Source organism: Trachurus trachurus (assembly GCF_905171665.1).
Source record: "Trachurus trachurus genome assembly, chromosome: 17".
Classification (NCBI taxonomy): Eukaryota; Metazoa; Chordata; class Actinopteri; order Carangiformes; family Carangidae; genus Trachurus; species Trachurus trachurus.
Window position 1 is genome coordinate 13615901 of NC_139900.1, and position 20962 is coordinate 13636862.

General features: G+C 42.1%; 1 protein-coding gene across 1 annotated transcript in view; it reads left to right on the forward strand.

Annotated features, from left to right (window-relative positions):
• The window catches only part of insra (insulin receptor a), a 63112-nt gene that overhangs the window by 24714 nt on the left and 17436 nt on the right, over positions 1–20962 (forward strand). Inside the window, exons 3-8 of the mRNA XM_083991059.1 lie at positions 7756–8092; positions 11722–11861; positions 12853–12997; positions 13360–13574; positions 15724–15850; positions 17086–17339. Coding sequence (XP_083847185.1) covers positions 7756–8092; positions 11722–11861; positions 12853–12997; positions 13360–13574; positions 15724–15850; positions 17086–17339 — 1218 coding nt within the window. The remainder of the gene's footprint in view (positions 1–7755; positions 8093–11721; positions 11862–12852; positions 12998–13359; positions 13575–15723; positions 15851–17085; positions 17340–20962) is intronic.

Genomic DNA, 20962 nt, shown 5'->3' on the forward strand with positions numbered 1-20962 from the left:
CTGGGCATGGTCAGTGATTTGCTTTTATGGAGAATTTAAATCAACATCTCGACTCAAATGTCACACACTCCATTATATGATGCAAAAGATGGGTTTAAAATAAATAAATAAATAAAATCAATTCCAAAACCATTTTACCAGAAAAGGAAAGGCCAGTGTGGAAATTGCACCAAGCAGAATAAATGACTTTGAGCCATAACTTCTGATGGTTTACTGAATGGATTAAAACAACACCATCGTTGCGGTGAATGAGTCACAGGCTCAGCGCCGTGGACAGGTGGTTGAACTGAACTTGTACCAGCAAGTCTGTGGTGACAAAACCTGGGTGGATCCAAGAGACACCAACGAAGTCGCTGGAAACCGTGCAAAGAAAAAAATAAAACGTAGATTTGATTTGAATTTGCATATTTACCCGAGTGAGAAATTTCCCCAATTGGGTGCAACAGCTGCATGCAGATGAGGTAATGAGCAATAACCACTGGTCATTGTACTTGTCTTGCGTGTCGAATCAGCATTTTCTGCTGAGATCATTATCGATGGTTTCATTTGATGAAACTAATCATGTTTTTGTTTGACTGCAAATTGAACATGATTGGGTTTTAGAAGCTGTTTGAACACACCACCTTGGTTTCTTAGTGTTTTTTTTTTTACTCTTTTTGCTATTGGACTGTTATGATCCTTCAAAATGACAATAATCATTGGGTACATCTCTGTATGCATTTACCACACCAGTAAATAACTCTTTACCGCCCCTTTTTCTTTTTATCTTTGCTGTGATCTGGTGCGAGAACGCCATATGTCATATTTGAAACATACGTCAAACCTCAATGCTCAGTTCTGTGAGTTGATTGTTAGATAAACAAAGTGCACATATCACCATTTTTTAAAAAGCACCACTGTATTTGTCCTTACTCAGATTCTTCTTCTCTTCTGGGCCTTCAGCAGAAACCTTCTTTCATAAGAAACTAAATACTACCCTTGTCATGGCCGTGGAATTTTAATTACCAACCAGCGCACCGCCACAGTCCTGTTTGGCATCTTCTGGGGTCTAATATGATCTCAACACAAAACGCCTGAATGTGCTGTTGTTTCATCACTGCCTTAAAAGGAACCTGGAAAAAGTCACCGCAGAACGATTTTAGGGAGGATTGTGGTTAATGAAATGTACTGAGGCTCTTAATTTTAGGCAGAAGTCCCAGAGTTTTTAGGGCGCAGTGTCGTTTGGTACGATCCTTGTTGCTCACATGAACTCATGTGCATTTTAATGTTGCTAGAAACAACAACAAAGATAGGAAACTCTTCCTGCAGCAGAACAAGAAGCAACTGTTGTGAACTTTATGAGTCATTTCATGCAAGTGATGTGGATTCTTTCCGCCTTTTTTGACACCCCACGTTGTCGAAGCTTGGCGTTGGCTGGCAGCAGGCTGCACGCATCTGTTTCTTCACCTCGCTTTCCCAAGCTGGCAGCGGCTTTGACGGCGCATATTCATCTCTGTCACACTTAGGGCCTGGAGTGCTGCTGGTCTGTTGTTGTTGTTGTGGTTGTGGTTGTCGTTGTCGTTGTGCGTGTCGGGCGTCAAGGAGGGATTGAGCGTCTCATTGTGTGGCTGCTGCCCCACCTCATCCAAACGAAACCTCCCGCTAATGAGATCAAGAGCCAGGCATTTTCTGCATGTGATCCCGCTGCTGCACTTTGCTCAAACGGCATTTCAGGAGATCAGTCAGGCCTCGGCCACTGTGCCAGAGAAACCAGCGTAAGAAGGATAAAGAGTTCAGAGACACACATTCAAGCCTCAAGACTTTTTTTTTTTTTTTTTTTTTTTTAAAGCTGTATCCAGTCATGAACAGGCCTAAGTCCAACTGCTGACTCAGCACTTGCCTCCCTCCCCAAAAAACCCCATTGATTTACTGTTGTCAAGTGATTTTTGCTCTGCACAAATACTAGTGGAGATGCTGACACGACCGAACTCAAACCGAGCAGAGCAAATTGACACAGAAAAGACCTCTGCTCTTTGTGAACCGTGTTAGCTGCAGGGTCCGTAACAACAACGACGACAACAAACGGAGGGGCCCGTATTTTAGAGATTTGCATGTTTATTACGAAGAGAATGACAAACTCCTTGCAAACAGCCTCCTCGCTCGGCGTCCTTCCTCGCTTTGGGAGATCAGAGATGGCGTGGGGTGGCCCCCCGCTCAACGGCGCTCAGGGCCTCCACCTTGAAAACATTTTTGACAAGCGCACACAAGAAGAAACAAGTCTATCTCCTTCAGTGTGGTCACCGTTGTTTATTACGATATATATATATATAAAAGCCTCTGTGATGTCTGATAGTGAATAATACAGCTAATTTAGGATCAGCTACCAGCATTGATTTCGGCTCAGCGCTCGCGGCCAAGTCATCTGCTGGCAAACATGAGCGAAACAAATCTTTTGGACAGTGAGTGGTTTGTTTTGGTGCTTGCATGAAAGCGACGGCCTGCTTGTTCTCTCAGGTGGCGCTCGGCAACAACATGTCTGAAGCTTGACATCAGTCACTGAAACGGACCGACCCACAATAAACCTGTTTTCTTCTTTTGCCTCAGTCGACACCTCTGTGAAAACATCTGACACGCAACACATAAATAAATATAAGAGCTCAGAGCTGCAGCCAACAATTATTTCCATTGTGAATTATTCATGTAGTGTATGAAATGGCAAAAAGAAAAATAGCCTTCACAAGTTCTTAAAACTCTTCTTTTTCAAATTTAAAACCCAAAGATATTTTATTTAAATGAGACATGAAACAGAAACAAATGAAATCTGGAATGAGCAAATATTTTCATTGTTGCCCGATCAAAGAACTGAAATAATTAATCACTTGCCAAGATTAATTTTCTTTTGATCAAGTATTAATTTAAGTCCAATTTAAACTAAAACAAAGTGCAGCTGTTGGGCTTCAACTAAGTATTTTTTCCAGTATGTTTATCAGTTAGTAATTTCAGTAATAAAGTGATAAGTTAATTGTTTAGTTTGTAAAGTGTTAAATTAGTAAAAATGCACATTACAAATATCGTAAGTTCTTCATGTTTTGTCTGACCAACGGCTCCAACACCTGAGAAATGAAAACCAGCAAGTACTCAGTAATCAAAAACTTATTTTTCTCCAATAGTTAATTGATTGATTAAGCTCAATACAGCGTAATGCTTTGTTTATTTATGACCTTATTATGTTCTCTCCTATAATACGTATTACGTGTGTTTAGTCATGATCATCCATTGATTCATAATAAAAGACCTGCAGCAACAGTTGATGTATTTCACTCTGAAAAGATTAACGTCGGTTTAGTGGTGGAACAATTTAATCAGACTTTTATTGAGAAATGTTCTGGATGAAAACAGATCAGCAAAGTGTTTGGAATCAACTTGAATGTTAAACTAATTTCAGTCAGTTTGTCTGCAGTGCTATTCAAACACATCTCGATCTGGATGGAACATTTTTCCAGCTGTTCCAGACCCAATGAAGTCTGTAAAAAAAAAAAAAAAAAACTCGTAATGAGTTGTAGACATGATGAGGCATGATGCATGACCCGAGGCACGGAGCTGCTCAGTCGCCTCAGCGCCGGCCGGCCGGGCATCTGAACTGAACCCACTTCTACACACAGACAACGTCCTTTTTTGGAGAGAGACGAGGTGCTCTGAGTGGGGGGGAAAAAAAAAAGTCTTGAGTTCTAAAAAGCTTGAGGGCTTTGTTCCTCCTCCGTCCACTAAAGATACAGTATCTGTGCAGGACGATAAGTAATCAAAAGTACCCAGTGTGACCTAATGAGACTAGTTCTGCATTAGCTTATAGCATAAATGCATCGGACTCATGGCAGCAAGAGGACTGAAAGAGCGGCGGTGCAGTGAAGTCTGTGCAGCTCACTTTACTTCACTTCAGCCCCGGCCTGTTACTATGTGGCTCTCATGTCGGTTTCGTACATTCCTCCAATTGCTGCTCCCGCTGCCGTCTGACTGGCTGAGAGACGGGATAGAAGAGAGAGAGAGAGAGAGAGAGAGAGAGAGAGGGGAGGAACACAAAGGGTTAAACTGTGCGCCTGTCTTCCTTGGAGATGGGAGAGGCGGTTTGAATGGCTAGCTCCTGCAGCTAGCCAACACATTGGCTAAGGCCGAGGGTGGATCTGCTGCTGGGCCTGTGCTGCGGCATGGAGTTCCCTCGCTGCAGGATCGGGATCTAGCAGGAGCAGCAGACAGCACAGCTTTGTGTGCATATGTGTGTGTGTGTGTGTGTGTGTGTGTGTGTGTGTGCGCATATGTGTGCGTACATCATGCATTTGAGGAAAAAAAAGTTGAAGGGCACCCTATGAAATGAACTTTGGTGGTGCAAGTAAAATGAGATTATTATTATTATTTATTTATTTATTTTTTGGTTTTGTTTTTCCAGTGTTGGTTGGAGATCATCTTCAGTACGGTTTGTAAATCCCATTGTGGGGCAGATTATTTAGACGCACAGACTGACGCAGATAAAAGGTGGTTATATCATTTGTTTTTCTAGCACTCTGCCCCCTTTTACCTCCCCCACTCCCCTCTCTCCCTCTCTCTCTCTCTCTCTCTCTCTCTGCCATTCTCATATTGCTGCTGCCGCCCGCCCCGAACATACACTTCTTCATGCGCTTTAAGAGCCGTACCTCTGTTAATGTGAGAGGACGGGGGGTCCATGTTGTTTTTGTTCTTTTTAAGGGCTGACCTCACGACACTAATGAAGCCGAGCAGTTTTGGACACATGCTCGCTGAGTCACACTTAACAATAGAGAGTTGGAGAGAGGAGAGAACTGCAGAGAATAACAATTTACTGAGATTTTATTGTCAGTCACTGCACAATTTGGGGAAAAAGCAGCAAATGCCAAATTAGTTTCCTGCTTTTTTTTTTTTTTTACATACAGTAAAAGCGTAAAAAGTTTGTTCAGGCCCATTAAAGACGTACACGCTCACATTTTTTAACGACCTGACCTGTAACCTGCCCCTCACCTCAACCCGCTCATTATCTCCCGTGCTGCTGAACGATCTTAATCTGGCCCTTGTGGATGAGTGGCTAATCTCTCAGTAGGCAGGTCAGTCTCCTGTATTTACCCCTGAGAAGCCTCCACCTATCCTTGCACACTTGTCCTCACACCTAGAGTGAGACAACAACAACAACACACTCATATAAACTGTGGTGGACACACACATACACACATACGCACACACCTGCCAATCCTGAGACTCTGTGTTACGCAACGCATTTATTTACAGGCGAACACGCATGCGCGGTGAATAAAACAGCATACAACATACAGACTTGAGTTTAGTTTAGTTTAGTTTAGTTTATTTAAAGTGTAAAATCACCATGGTGCAACATGGTCTCGGTACACTTTACAAAATTAATTACAATAATAGAAATAGCAAGTCACTTTACACAACAGTTTACAATAAATGATCAGAAAAAATACAGGCCAAATAGGCGAACATAGCCTACTGTGGAGGACAAGCAAAGAACGTACAGGGAGATAAATAGGACACTCAAATTTTGCCAAAACATTGTGTAAGAAGGTGCTTCTTAAGAAGTGTTTTAAAAGTTACGGTGGAAGTGGATTGTTTGATATGTAGTGGGAGACTATTCCATAAGTAGGGTGCACAGTAGGAGAAGGCCCTATAACAGTGTGAGTGTCTCTGTCCTTAAGTTGAACACGTTTATGTCCCAGAAACTGAAATCACTGAACCTTTATTTGTTTGTCAGGACACTCTATCTTCCTGTAAGTGTTTTTTTTTTTTTTTTTTTTTTTACTGTGTGCTCACAAAGGGGCGAGTGTGTCCATGTTGCTGCAAGCCGGAGGTCGTTGTTTAAATTTCCCTCAGCTACTTGAGGTGATGTGGGACTTGTTTACACGGTGGTTTTGAGCTGCATCATCATGTGTCGTCGTTGTTGTAATGATGCAATGAGATTGTTTTGACCGCATGAATTGCGACACAGTGCTTTTTGACACCAGTGTCTGCTCCTGTTAAGGCTTCAACTGAAGACTTAAGTTTCATTTTTATATCTTTGGTTAATCTGTAATCTTTATTTCATCTCATAATAACAATGTTTATTTCGTTTTCCAGAGGCCAAATCTCTTAATAAAACTCAATAAAACAAGGATATTAGATTCATGTGGGTTGTATCGTACTTGATGTATTGTCTTTGAATAAATTACTGTTATAATACAAGTTATTTTTCCTAAAAAATCTTCATAATGGCAACATGGACTGACAGAAAAATGGGAAATGTGAATAGGGTGCCCCAAATCCCCAAAATTAGTCTTTCAAACAATTATATTTTGGGATTTCCTGCTTAATGTTGAGAGTCTTGCACCAATTCAGAGTAAAATGAAGTGAAAACAGTTAAAAACACTTATTTATTAGCAGTGATCAACTAGACACTTTGATGTGGGAGTTTCTCTACCCAAGCAGACGTCCTGATATGTACTTAAATAAAGAAAACAAACATCGTCCTCATTATTATGAGTTTTTCCCATGTTTCCCGGCTCTTATGTAACAGCTCTTGCCCAACATACAGTACTGTTTTGTTAGTTCATTAAACAAGCCCCAGATCTGCAGAGCCGCTCGCTATAAGGACAGGAGGGAAACGGGGCAAAGCCATCCCGCCCGCACGTGTCTCTCTTGCAAAAAACACCATGTCCAATCGTTTTCTTTCCTCGCCGTCTCACTTTCACCAGGCCTTCTGGATAAGTGCCTGTCTTTGTCAACCAGTGTCGGACCCCCGCTGTTTTGTGTTCACTCTGCGCTTGTTGGCCGGTGGCAGATGGTTCTCTGGACCGCTGGCTAGAGCAGCGAGGATGAATTTGACTCCTGCTGATAGAGAAATATGGCCATATGAGATTTCTGTGGCGTTTAATGTATAGAGACATACTGTCATTGGGGAATGATTAAGATCACCGATGTCCTCCGGGTGATAAACTTCATAGTTTCTGTGCCTCCTCTCTTCTTGTACTTCAAAGTGGACCCTTCATACATAACCTTGTGTTTTCATAGTTTCTTGTAGGGATCGACTGATATGTTTTTTTTTTCAGGGTCGATACCGATACCAATTATTAGTAAACAATGAAACAGATAATAACCGATATTTAGAACCGATATTAATTTGCAATTTAGAATAACACACCTGCAATTAGACTGATAACAGTATGCTGGTTGTTTTTTGTACACTGTGACAATCTGTGTAAATTTTTTGTACAATAACACAAACTCCAACACAAATCTTGGTTCAGGACTTGAGGCAGAGAGGCGGCTGCATCAGAGCTAAATTGCTTATTTTATTGGTTATCGGTGCCAATAATTGGTCAATCTAGAGCTGCAACAATTAATCGATTATTAAATTAATCGTCAACTATTTTAATAATCAAAGAATTGGTGTGAGTATTTTTTGAAGAAAAAAAAGTCAAAATTCTCTGATTTCAGCTTCTTAAAATTTCTGTTTTTTTTTGTTACTTTATGACAATATACTGAGTATCTCTTTGGTTTGTGGACAAAACAAGACATTTGAGGTCATTTCGTGGTTTTGGAAACACTGATATTTTTCAACATTTTTTAATATTTTATTGACCAAACAACTAATCGATTAATCGTTTAAATGATTGAAAGATTAATTGATAATGAAAATAATCGTTAGTTGCAGCCATAGTTCAGTCCCTACTCTCTTGTAATGAACTTCTCTCCTAACCTGACACTGTTCTTCTTCTCCAGTGTGTCCCGTCCAGTGTAAACACCGCGCCTGCACCAGGGACGACCAGTGCTGCCACGACAAGTGCCTCGGCGGCTGCTCGAAGCCCAACTCGGCCGATCACTGCGTGGCGTGCCGCGGCCTCCAGCAGGAGGGCAACTGTGTCGACCGCTGCTCCGACAACCACTTCGTCTACAAGGGCTGGCGCTGCGTCTCCTTCGCCTTCTGCCAGGATCTCCACAACAAATGCAAACGGGAGAAGGAGCGCAGCAAGAACCCCGACTGCCACGAGTACGTGATCCACAACGGCGCCTGCATCCATGAGTGTCCCTCCGGCTACACGACCGTCAACTCCTCCGCGTAAGTGGACACTCGTACACCGGTCCGATGGGCTCTCGATGGGCCCGAAGGAACAGCGTTTGATCAGTGACGCTGGTTAAATGTTCGTCATGCACACACGCAAACACACGTGTGCGTCAGAGTTTTATTCGTGGTGTTCATCCAGGAGTTTGTCTACAAGTTAATTCTTCTGTGTTTGTTTATGATAAAAATAAAAACAGTGCTTTAATTCAGAAATGCATTTGGCCTACTACAGACAGATTATTATTAAAACTCCCAGGAATCGTTTGATTACCTGATTGGTGCCTTTGACTCACAGGTGCTGATCAAAATGGTGAGACAAATGGTGGGAATAAACAGATTATTGTTTTCTTTGATTGTAATCTTCAAACACATACATACAGTAACTAGAGTTGCAGCAAATTGTTGATGAATTGATTAGATGTTCAACAGAAAATGAATCAGCAACTAATTGATTATCATCGAACCATTGCTGCTGCTCCAACAAAAAACACATTTGAACACGTCACTGTGCACTTTGCATGTCATTTCCACCTTTGCATAGACTAATTGATTGAATGAGAAACTGATCGGCAGATGAACAGATACTGGCACCAGCAGCAGGTTCCTCCACCCCTCATAATGTTAGAGTATTACTGTAGTTTTGCTTTTGTCACTGGGTGTTTTGTAGCAGCACAGAGTGACGGTGCAGGAACTGAAGGTCAGACAGCGCTGTGTGTGTGTGCTGCTGCTGTGTACGCATACACCACTTCTGTGCATGTGAGTGAGACTGCAGACAGCTGGGTCAAAGTGGTGCAGCGCAGCAGGAAGGCTGGCACATCTGTGTTTCTGATTTTGACTCCGTATCCATCTGCTGCATTTTTTTTTTTTTTTTGGTTGCCCACTTGCTGCACAAAATTGATGGTTGTTTACCAACTGCTGGTGTCTGCATTGCAGTGTGCGAGCTATAGGCAACGTGCAAGTGTTCCCTTTTCTGTGCATGTGTGATTTACAACCTGTTTTGCGTATATCTCTGTCGCTGCATCTGCACAGACTTCCCTCCTTAAAGAGGGGTGTAGCAGCTCTGGTGCTGACCTGGCAGTGACCTTCACCGGTTTGACACCTCTATTGACCGTGACAGGCGGCCTGTTGATTAGTGTGGGCGTGCCCGCGAGCACAGACACTCCAAACAGCCCTAATCACTCTGCTCGGGCGGCGCGGAGGTCGAAGCCGCAGCTTCATCCATCGCGACCTGTCGTCCTTCTTTGTAACAACATGGCTAGTTGACCGGGCTCGCGGTGAAGCATCAGAGGAGTCTGAGACATTCGGGACACACGGGCTGTCAGTTCCCTGAGGTGCTGCTGCTGCTGTGCCTCGACTCCCCGTGGCTGACTGCAGAGAGATGGAGGGGTCTGTCTGGCTCTGGCAAGACGCTGCAGCAGCGTGGTCCAGACGATGACAAGGAAAAGTGGCTGTGCTCCTGCTGCCGTGTTTCTGTCATCATATGTTTTGCCACGTACCTAAGCTTCAAGTGAGCCACTTGCAGCTTCACATTCATCAAGTTATGTTCTGTATTTACACCTTAGAGCAGAGGTGTCAAACACAGGATGAATTTGCTAAGTGTGAAAATTACAGAGAAGACAGAAGAGGAATAACATTGTTGACACTGAATGTAGAAATTTCAGTTTGTTCATAATGCGTTTTGTAAAAGGGTAGTTCATTAACTGTAACATCTTAATTATGCACTAAAACAAAGGGAAAAAGTCACAGTTCTTTTTATTTATATGTTATCATGTTATTATTTTACTGGTCTGGCCCACTTGAGATCAAATTGCGCTGTTTGTTTGTGGCCTTAGAGGTTTCTAGTGGGACTCTCTGAGCAGATGTAGCTTCACTAGAGCAGATTAGGGTAAATTACGTTGCTTAGCTGCATCCCAGTAATTAAGGAGAAGGAAACAGTGCTGCTGATTTTCTCTTTCAGTCAAGCAGGTTCAAAAAGCTTCAAATACGGGCGAGCTAGAGGTGCAATAATTGAAGTTTTACTGATGTAGTATAATCAAACACTCAGAAATCTGAACCATTACGATATATTTTATGCGATCGGCCTGTATTTCACAGGTGTTGCATTAGGTGGAGGAGGTATTGCCTGATGAAGGGCTCCACACTTCATATCTTCTGAGTGATGCTTGAGCGGTTTTAGTCAGCAGGAGCCTCTCAGATGTCGATCTGCCGACCTGAGGGGGGGTTTAAATAAACAATCCCCCCTCATCTAACCCTTTAGGCTACGATTGACCTGTATTGAACCCGGTTGTGCTCATATCTCTCTGCCTTTTCACGCTGCCTCTCTTTCTGTTCCCCTTATTGCTCACCGCTTCTCTGTGGCATCTCCCTCCCATTGCTGGCTTTAAACTAAGCTGTGGAAATGAAAGTGCTCTGCGGATAAGCGGCGTACTCCGCGGCGTTATGACTGTCTAGGCTGAATGTGCAGATATGGCACTAGGAGGGAGAGGGGGGTCAAGATAGTTCACACAAGTTATGAAGCACATAAAGAAACAATAACCTTCTGGTATTGACAGCACACAGACACACTTTTACAGCTAGTTTCTTTCTTCATATTAGATGGGCTGGTTATTTACATTTCTATTTAATATTCATATATCGTATTTATTCTAGACGATACGATAAAAAACCTATTACAGGAGCGGTGCGTGGCGCAGTGGGTAGAGCGGCCGTCCCATGTTGAGGCTACAGTCCTCGCCGCAGGCGTCCCCGGTTCGAATCCCGCGTCGGGCAGACCTTTCCTGCGTGTCATTCCCCCTCTCTCTGCCTCCCTATTTCCTGTCTATCTCTACTGTCATCACTATCAAATAAAAGCAAAAAGCCAAAAAATATACTAAAAAAAAAAAAAAAAACCTATTACATGCCACCCGCATCTATTATATGGCTTTCACAGAAGAAATACCTCATGCTTTTGTAACGACTCTGCCAACTTACTCAACTGTTGCTGAACTCAGTCATTCTCACCTCATAAACCAGCCAGCGGCAAAAAAAAAAAAAAAAAAATACTTGAACACATGTAGTACTTAGGACAATGACCCACAGCAAAAAGCCCATCGTTGTCTAATCCTTGGCTTAACCCCCTCAATTTGACACTGTTAAAAAAAAAAATCTCTGCAGCATGTGTCTCCGCTGAAAGACGTGTGATCAGGCTGCTGTGGGAATCTGAGCGGTTGTGCAGAGGTCGCTGTGTACTTTGGATTTTAACCTCATCAAAGTTTGTACTTTGTCGCATTATGAGTGAGTGTGGGGATTGTACCGACGGCTTTTCAGGAAATGGGTTAATATGGTTTGCACACAAAGGCACGGCCATATATACCTGTTATGAGAAGAGACTTGTTATGAAAACATTATATAAGCCAACTTGTTCAGCTTGCTAGTAAAGGTCAAGCGATCAGGATAGTTCACTTTTAGTTGAAACAGAACAAAACAAAAGTTCAAACTTCCACTCTCCGCTTAGTGCTCATCTTTTATCTCCAAGTTGTAAATCAACACACATTATTGTTGTTATTAATATTATTATGTTGCGGACCATATTGTGTTGAATGGTCTTTCTAATCAGTGTTTATTTATTTCCCCCTTATGTTCAACAGGCTTAACTGCACTCCCTGTGCAGGGCTCTGTCCCAAGGTGTGTATGGGTCTGAAGACCGTGGACTCGGTCACCGCTGCTCAGGCTTTACGCGGCTGCACCGTCCTCAACGGGAGCCTGGTCATCAACCTGCGCGGAGGAAGTGAGTATCTGTGATTTGTCTGGCAACAGATACAGTAACAGTGAAGAAAGCTGCACATTGCACTCATAATCAAGCCAAGTCAAGTCAACAAAAGAACAGTGTATAGATAACAAAAATTTAATTGTTTATTGTCTGGAAGAAATTTAAATACAGTGAATAACGAAAACAAATCCATTTAGATTACATGCAGACAATGCACTCGCACACAATTGAATTGAATTTATTGAGGAATAGCCCCTTGAGATGTAGCATTTCATTTTCGAGGGGGGTCCCTAGTACACATACAACATACATACAAACATACATTCCACAAAACAGACAGTACAGAAAACAAAAGAAACAAAAGACAAAAAAAGAAAAGAAAAACAGTTAGGTAAAACATATGCTTGCACTCAGCTCACCCACAACCCCTGTCCTCAAATGGTATACGGAGAAATATTATACATACATTAAATTACACTCAAATTAAGAACATGAACATTGTTAGTTAGTAACAGCAGCACATCATTTCCAAATGGCAATTTCGTTGTATTGCTTTGTTTTACAATGACAATACAGCTTTAAAATAATTTAAAACTTATCTTTTTATTAAGGTTCAAGCAGTCCACATATTATCCTTTGTATATAATTTCTGCAGAACCATCCTGTAGCATGAGTTACTCAACAATTATACATAAACATAACAAAGCAAGTAACACATCTTACATAGAATACAAACAAACCAGAGTCGTCCATGTTGTATCACTTAGTGAGCAAACTTCAACTTTAATGCCAGTGACTATAAACACAGTTATCATTGACAGTTATTTTTGTGTCCGAACAGGCTTTATCTTGTTATTTATCTTTTCCATATACAAAGAAAAAAAAACGAAGCCAGATTTGACAACAAAGAGTAGAGGACGGTTTGCTGCCAACTTGACTTCAGCTTCAGTGCGCTGTGGGTTCAGAGGTCACTTCAAAGCTTTGTGTCTTTTTGGGTTTTTTTCTGCAGACAACATCGCGGCTGAACTGGAGGCCAGCCTGGGCCAGCTGGAGGAGATCACTGGCTACCTGACAGTACGACGTTCCTACGCCCTCGTGTCCCTCTCGTTTTTCCGCAAACTCCGAGTTATTCGTGGAGAGGAGCAGGAAACCGGGTGAGACTCCTCCGTCCTCCGAGTCCCGTCTCATCCTCGCCATCTCAGAGCCTCCTCCTGTAATTATGAGTTAAAAGCGGAAGGACTGACCTTTTCAAAATGTCTTACTGTGGTAGCTGCTTTTGGTTAGACTTTTTCCCAAATCATATATGAGGCTTCATTCACATGAGGTGGTAGACGGCTGTAGCACAATGGGCTGCACTTACAGTAGGAACGGCAGAGGATCGACATGATGCAAATTGTAGAGGAAGCATACAGAAATACTTTTCTACTCGTGTTGCTCAAGAAACATCTTTAAGCCGAGTGTTATATGCAACCATGAGAAATATGTTCATGTAATCTTGTGTGTTCCTCCCCCGCAGATATTACTCGTTCTATGCCCTGGACAACCAGAACCTGCGGCAGCTCTGGGACTGGTCCAAACACAAGCTCGCCATCCTGCAGGGGCGCATGTTTTTCCACTACAACTCCAAACTCTGCATGACGGAGATCCGCAAGATGGAGGAGGTGACGGGAACCAAAGAGCGGCAGCTGAAGATCGACATCGCCTCCAAGACCAACGGAGACCAGGCCTCATGTAAGAGAGAGCCCTCGACTGTTGTAGCAGGGGTTTCTATGGCAACTGGAAACACACACACACACAGTCGTCCCTGGTACAGATGCAAACATAGACATAGTTATTGTTATGATGGTCATTTCCTGTCCCCGTGTGTGTGTGTTTGCAGATGTCTCCCTGCCAACCTTTTACCGACATAGTTCAGTAGGAACAACCAACAGACCAAAGCTCTCACAACGCGGTGATGTGATGGTAGAAGATGCGTTTTTTTTTTTTTTTTAATATATATAAGAGGCGTAATTTCAAAGACATGTAGCTATAATCTCTAATTATCTGTTTGGTGTGGCTCAAATAGAAATGATAACCAACCTAAAAAAAAACAAATGTATCTTTCTAATACAGCAACAACATTTAGAGATGTTACTATCCCTAGAATAAAAAATGAATGAAAATGAATTTACAGCCACAGGTAATAAATAACAAAAAAAAAAAACTTGTTGCTGATTTAAAGAGACTTTCTGTCACTGAGAGTCATTTGTCTTCTGTTGAGATGAAGACAAGGGTATTATCTCACTTTCATATGTTTTTAATATGTGTCTCTTCAATTACGTTACATTTGCATGAAAAAAAAGAAGAAGAAAAGAACAGGACCAGGCAGTTGAGTCGGGTTGGGTCCAACTTGGACTTGTCTCTTTTTTGCTGCAGATCTTGGGTCTGTGTGTGAACATGTCTCACACACAAGTGGATCTGAGTGGAGCTGTTACTAACTCCAATTTAGTGGTGTGTGATATTCATCAGAGGAGGAAAAAAAGTGTGTTTTTGAGGTGTGTGAATAGGAAAATTCAGGTAAAATCACATAAAAATTGACTCTTTCTCTCTTTCAACTTTGACTGCTCACTTAATCTTGTTACTTGATCTCAAGAGAGTTCCTCAGGTGAATTTAAGACCGGTTCTGAGTGTCCACTGGGACATCGGATGCACAGTGGGTTTGGACAGTGCTCCCACTGGTCTGTTTTGAATCATAAAGACTACAAAGACTTCTATGCAAAGGTCTGTGCCTGATTAAACTGAGCCACTGAGATTCACAAAGCCAAGCCAATATATATTTTTTAATTTATTTTTTTATCAAACGGATTCTTACCGCTGCATGTTTCTAGTTTTCAATAAGTTCCTTGACAAATATGATGAAGTGTCGACCATCAACAAAACTGTTCGTGACCGTTCTTCTTATCCTCTTATCAAACTTTTTGGTGGCATTTACATCGTGCAGAGTGTCAAATCAAGATGCACACAGAAAGTTTTGAGCATTTAAATTCATTCTTGACCTTGGAAAAAGTATATGTGACACTGGTCTAGACTCAAAAGTCTACTTTCTAGCTTTTTATGTAAGTAGACCTGGTTCATCTGTCATCTCATTATGAATATCCAAGGTGTTAATTGTCAGGTTATAGGGGTGGGATTATAACCTCAGAGAGTTTTCAGGGTTTAAATGGCCTACTTCAGCTGTCCACTGATGATGTTTTGTTTTTTTTCAACTCTCTTTATTGATTTTTCTCGTATTTTAACATGATACACAACCGACGGTAATAAAAACACTATGCTCATTTTCACATTTACACATGAAGCTCATTATAGTTAAATTAAATGATGTATCTCGAAACAGAAATAAACAGGTCACAGGGGAATATGATAAAGGGGATTAATTAACACATTTATTTCCTTACATTGAGGTGTAAGAGCACTTCTACAACTTTTCCCTGGTCGAGTTTAATCCTGAACACTGTTGCACTGTTGAATTATTAACTCTGCTCATCTCCAGCCTCTTGGATTGTTATTTTGCACCACAGTTATGTAATTCCTGTCCAGCCACACTGAAGGCAAAGACAGATGTTCACATGTGCACCTAAAGTAAACATCATTTTGCTTGTCAGCTTAAGACACATTTTAATTTAGAAAGGTGGCGAACAGTCTCTTATCTTAACCTCATCTACTAAAAGTAATTGAGTAGGAGGAGGAGGAGGAGGACGAGACAGCTCCAGGACATTGGGTTGTTAAACAGATGTTTCTCCACTAAGGTCTCCCAGTTACAGCAATTTAACAAAAACCTCACTGATAATCTGCTTCAGCTGTTTATTGCTTTTAATTGATAAATGTCCCCTTTTTTTTCCAGGCGAGAATCACGTGTTGAAGTTCACCCAGATCCGAACTATGAGTGATAAAATAATGGTGAAGTGGGAACCCTTCTGGCCTCCAGACTTCAGAGACCTGCTGGGATTCATGGTGCTTTACAAGGAAGCGTAAGTTAATTTTCAGTCATCATCAGTCAGCCGCGGTCGCAGTCGCAGTCAGACTTGGATCTCTGCCAGACAAATATTGTTTTCAGCTGCTCGAGCACTTTGTCAGATAAGAAAAGTAGAAACATGCTGATCGGTTAGATGTGGTGGATAAGTGATAACGTCAATTCCTGTTTCACCGACTCATTTAAAACACTTGCAGAGAAATCGTGACAACGTGTAAACAATCTGGAAACAATCTGTGTTCTAATAGATCAGATAAATATTATGCCGAAACATTAATCTGTTGTTTGCGTCAAGTCATCAGTCGATACAACTGTTGTTTTTTCCCCACAGAGGTTTCGTTTAACCACACACATATTCATAAATACTACATACTGCTACTACTCAGCTAAGCCTTCGTCCAGGAAGCTAACGAGGCATTTACAATATCCACATTTCACTGACTGTTTAGTCAAAGACACTTTTCTAACTCCACACATGCAGATTGTATTTTTTCATTGTAAGCTTCACCCAGTTTGGAGCCAGAAAAGGCTTGATGCAACCTTTTTTAAAACCTACTGTAGTGCTCCTTAAGACCTGTAAACAGCCTTTGATGTGTAAAAGATGTGCATTCCCCGTTTACGCTACAACTTTGTTGTTATAACGCAGAGAATGGCGTGTGAATTCCTCGTTTACGTGGGTGTTTTACAGTCAGAATGAGTAACAAGAGTTGCGGCTCTGGTGCTTTTACGGACGAACCAAAATTTAAACGATTTGTTTCACTGTGGGCTGAGGATGTCTTTGATGTGTGATGGTCTCGTCATCGTATTATTAAAGAAATCTGCATAGATGCAGAACGAACAGGCTGTGCCGTTTTCTTTGAGCAGGCGTAGTCATTCTCACCCACTGATCTGATCAAAACAAGTGAATGTGCTGGTTGCACCGAACCTAATTTGAATGAATAATTAGCTCGTGTTTGTTCAGATCCATCTCCTGTGAGTGACACGGTGCAGACACAGAGATAAAATCACTGAGTATACTCCCTCTGAACCAGCAGCATCTTGAGCGTCGCCCTGGCCTTCGCCGTGTTTACACAGCTCTCTGCCTCGACCGACCGCTCCAATAAATACAATGATAAACTGCTTGAAAACATCAAACTGAAACTCAATATCCTTCCTCAAGTGAAATACAATTTAGGTCTACATATAGAACAACTTTTCATTTGGATGCTGATATTGTCTCCTCCCCCGATGCAGACCCTTTCAGAACGTAACCGAGTTTGATGGGCAGGACGCCTGCGGCTCCAACAGCTGGGTGATCGCTGACGTGGACCCTCCGCGTCGAGCCTCCGAGGGCGACAAAGAGCAGTTTGAACCAGGTCACCTCATCCTGCCGCTGAAGCCCTGGACGCAGTACGCCATCATGGTGAAGACGCAGCTCTCGGCCTCCGACGAGCACCAGATCCACGGAGCCAAAAGCGAGATCATCTACGTCCGCACCAACGCCACCAGTAAGAGCGATTCAGATTTGTGTTGTTTATTATTAAAGGGATAGTTCACTCAAAATTCAAATTTCACTCATTATCTACTCACCCTCATGTCGACTAAGGGCTGGGGGAGAAGTTTCAGAGTCCTCCGTGCCTTCTTGGAGTTACAGCGGGGCTCCGTGCAGCACTGCATGTCCATATGACGGTTGTGAACGGAGCTCACTTTTCTTCATCCAAAAAGACGCACCAAAAAACATCCAAATACCTCCATACTGCTCGTCTGTAATGTCCCTCTTGTATTGAAGCCCCGACATGAGAAATTGTTCCGAAAAAAATTAAAGAAGTCTATATTTTAAGCTTGTTTGTAGCGGAAGCTCCCAGTGTTGCTCTGCCGGAATCTCGCGCGATTTGCGGAGCCGTGAACTGGGTGTCAGTGCAAATCACGCGAGATTTGCACAGACACAGGCAAAGCAGTGAACTGAGACACTGGGAGCTTCCGCTACAAACGAGCTTAAAATATAGACTTATTTAATTTTTTTCGGAACAATTTCTCATGTCGGGGCTTCAATACAAGAGGGTCATTACAGACGAGCTGTGTGGAGGTATTTGGATGGTTTTTGGTGTGTCTTTTTGGACAAAGAAAAGTGAGCTCCGTTCGCAACCGTCATATGGACATGCAGTGCTGCACGGAGCCCCACTGTAACTCAGAGAAGGCACGGAGGACTCTGAAACTTCTCCCAGCCCTTAGTCGACATGAGGGTGAAATTTCAATTTTGGGTGAACTATCCCTTTAAGAACTTTATATATAGTTCAAACCTCTGGGCCAACCCCCACCCTCCTCGTTGCTCAACATTACAACCCCACAATGATTCTTCTTGAGCAAAATGCGTCTTTCTGTCGTTTTAATGATACTACTAATGTTTGAAACCATCAATATCAGCCGCACTTTGCTGCAGGTCCCACGACAGCAGTTTGTTGTTAAACAGCATGTGAATATGATGATAATGTCTCTCCCCCCGAAGCTGTGTGTTTCCTCTTTGGTGATGTATACAGTATGTTTGTAAAACTCAGTAGAAAGAAATGCAAAGCAGAAATGAGCACAGTATCTGCAGGTCTTGACAAGTTTCTAAAGAAGCTTAGACTTCAGTTTCCACAGTAGAAAAATACTGTAGAGCATTAAACAGTCTAATAGTTCAACTACTGAAGTCGTTATGGGTTATAACACGATAGTTTTAACTGATTACCAATTTAGTTCATTTTCTGGGTCCAAGTGACATTAATATAGGAATTAAATGACTTAAATGTCATGATTAGAGCCGCAACAATTAATCGATTAATCAAACAATAATCGATTATTAACTCATTGAGTGCCAACCACGTAATTTCTCGTTTTTCGTTCCCATGCGTTGAGTGCCAAAAACGAGATTTCTCGTTTTTTGCTTTTTAAAAAAAATTTAACTAGACACTTTAACACACCTTATGTGTAAATTTGGGGACTCTACGACGAGCAGAACTGAAATAGATGACGATCAAAAACTCATGACAGCTCATGATCTGGAAGTTTTCATCATAACTCGGCTTGCGCGAGTGTCAGAAGAGCGACAGGCACAAACAGAGCACCTTTCATAAAAGACGCTGTATCTCCTTTTCTAGAAAAAAAGCAGGGATTTTGGTGAAACCCAGCCATGTTTAGCTTGACTTTTCTCAGGAGCGGAGGCACGTAGAAACAAACGGTTTGTGACGGTTTAAACATTTTATTGACCAAACAACTAATCGATTAATCGTTTACATAATCGACAGATTAATCGATAATGAAAATAATCGTTAGTTGCAGCCCTAGTGTGGTATATTTTAATGTAGTCAAGATGATAATAAATAATTCTAGGCCCTACTGATTTACCATCATACTTTTGTTGGAAATATGATCGTGACCAGGTCTTAAAAGTCCTAAATGTGACTTGAAGAACCCTACAGAAACCTCGTTAAAGCACAGCTTATGGTTATAATAAGTTCCCATTGTGGAAAAAAGGCCTGTGCGTGCACTTCTGAGTCACTTCTGTAATGAATTCTTCTCAGATTGTCCAAAAACTTCACCGACTTATTTTTAGGCTCGTCTTGAATCCACATTTCCTGCGGTGTTACTATCATTGACGGGTGCAGTCAGTGTTGGTGTGTGTCAGTCTGGCCGCTGCCAAATGTCCTTGGCACAGGAACAGGGAAGAGGAAGGCAGATGGCACGATTGGCCCGCGGTGCCGCCGGCCTGCAGGCCAACGCCACCGCCACCACCTCGTCGTCGTGCAAGGTGCTTGCTCTGCTGCATCAGTCGGGTCACGCAGCGATCACAAACTCGCTTCCCCAGACACCAACTTCACTGCCACCCACAACGTGTCTCGTGTGCACTTTGGGTTCGTTGTACTCACGTTGGCCCGTCTAAGTGGCTTCCTTTTTACACAACGTGCATTTCCTTCCTGATAAACAACAAACATCAAACATGACAACCCTCACTCAACATGAAACAGGCTTCCAGCAGCAGCAGCAGCAGCAGCAGCAGCAGCAGCAGCCCGCCCTTGGCTGGAGCTGCTGCTGCTGCTGCTGTCGTCTACCCAGCTCTGGCTTCCCGGTCTGTGTCATGTCTAACCAGCAAACCTCGTCTGAAGGGCAAAGCTGTCATTACCAATAAGCTGTTGCTAGTGAAACTTAGTCTGACAATGCGGTCGGACCAGTGTGTTGCTGCACCGTCATGAAACAGGGACGACATAATCATGCTGTGACAACGAAGCTCAGGTCCCTGCGTCTCCTTTAGGCTTCAGTCTGACATCTGTTCTCCTGCACACGCTTCCTATAAAGCACAAATGTCAGCATTTAAACTTATGTTCAGTGATTTATTTCTATTTTTTTTATTAGTCTTCTCATAAAATGTGTTGCTCCCTGTTCGCCTCCCACTCAGAAATCTGATTCATATGTCAACTCAAGAGACGTCTCGTTGTCGACTGTGGTACATAAGGTGATGCCAGTCAGTGTTGAAGCCACATGCAGCTGCTAACCGCTGTTTCTTCTGTTCTTATCGGCTGGCAGTGGTTGATGCAAAATCAAAGATAAAAAAAAAACACATTTCGATGCACATGATAAACAATAAGGAGCATGTGGCTTGTGGCAGTTCCCGTCCTCACGCACGTTTGTTGTGTTAGTGTGCTTTTAAGAACCAGTTAAGGGCAGAAAAACGTATAGTTTTGCGACTTCATGAAGAAAAAAAAATGAAAATGAACACAGCTCATTTGAATTTTGTGTTTTCACTGTAACATTTTGGAAATATACAAAATACCACTGCTGCTAAAACTACTGAAAACAAGAACTGAAACTTAACAATGTAAAACCACTGAAAAAGAAGGGGACTAAAACTAAAACTACACAAGGCACACAATAAAACTAAAACTTAAATATAATTATACACCACAAGAAATTCCTGCAGCTTTTGAAGAAAGACACAAATGTGCAAATTATAATTTAAATGGCAAAGCTCTTTGTTTTGTTACTCTGAGTGCAGGAAAATACAACGCTACACAAATATTTTGTTTATTTTGTCTCTGCAACAGTAGACTGTATGTGAATCGATCATACTCAATGTTCATGTTTATATCACAAATGC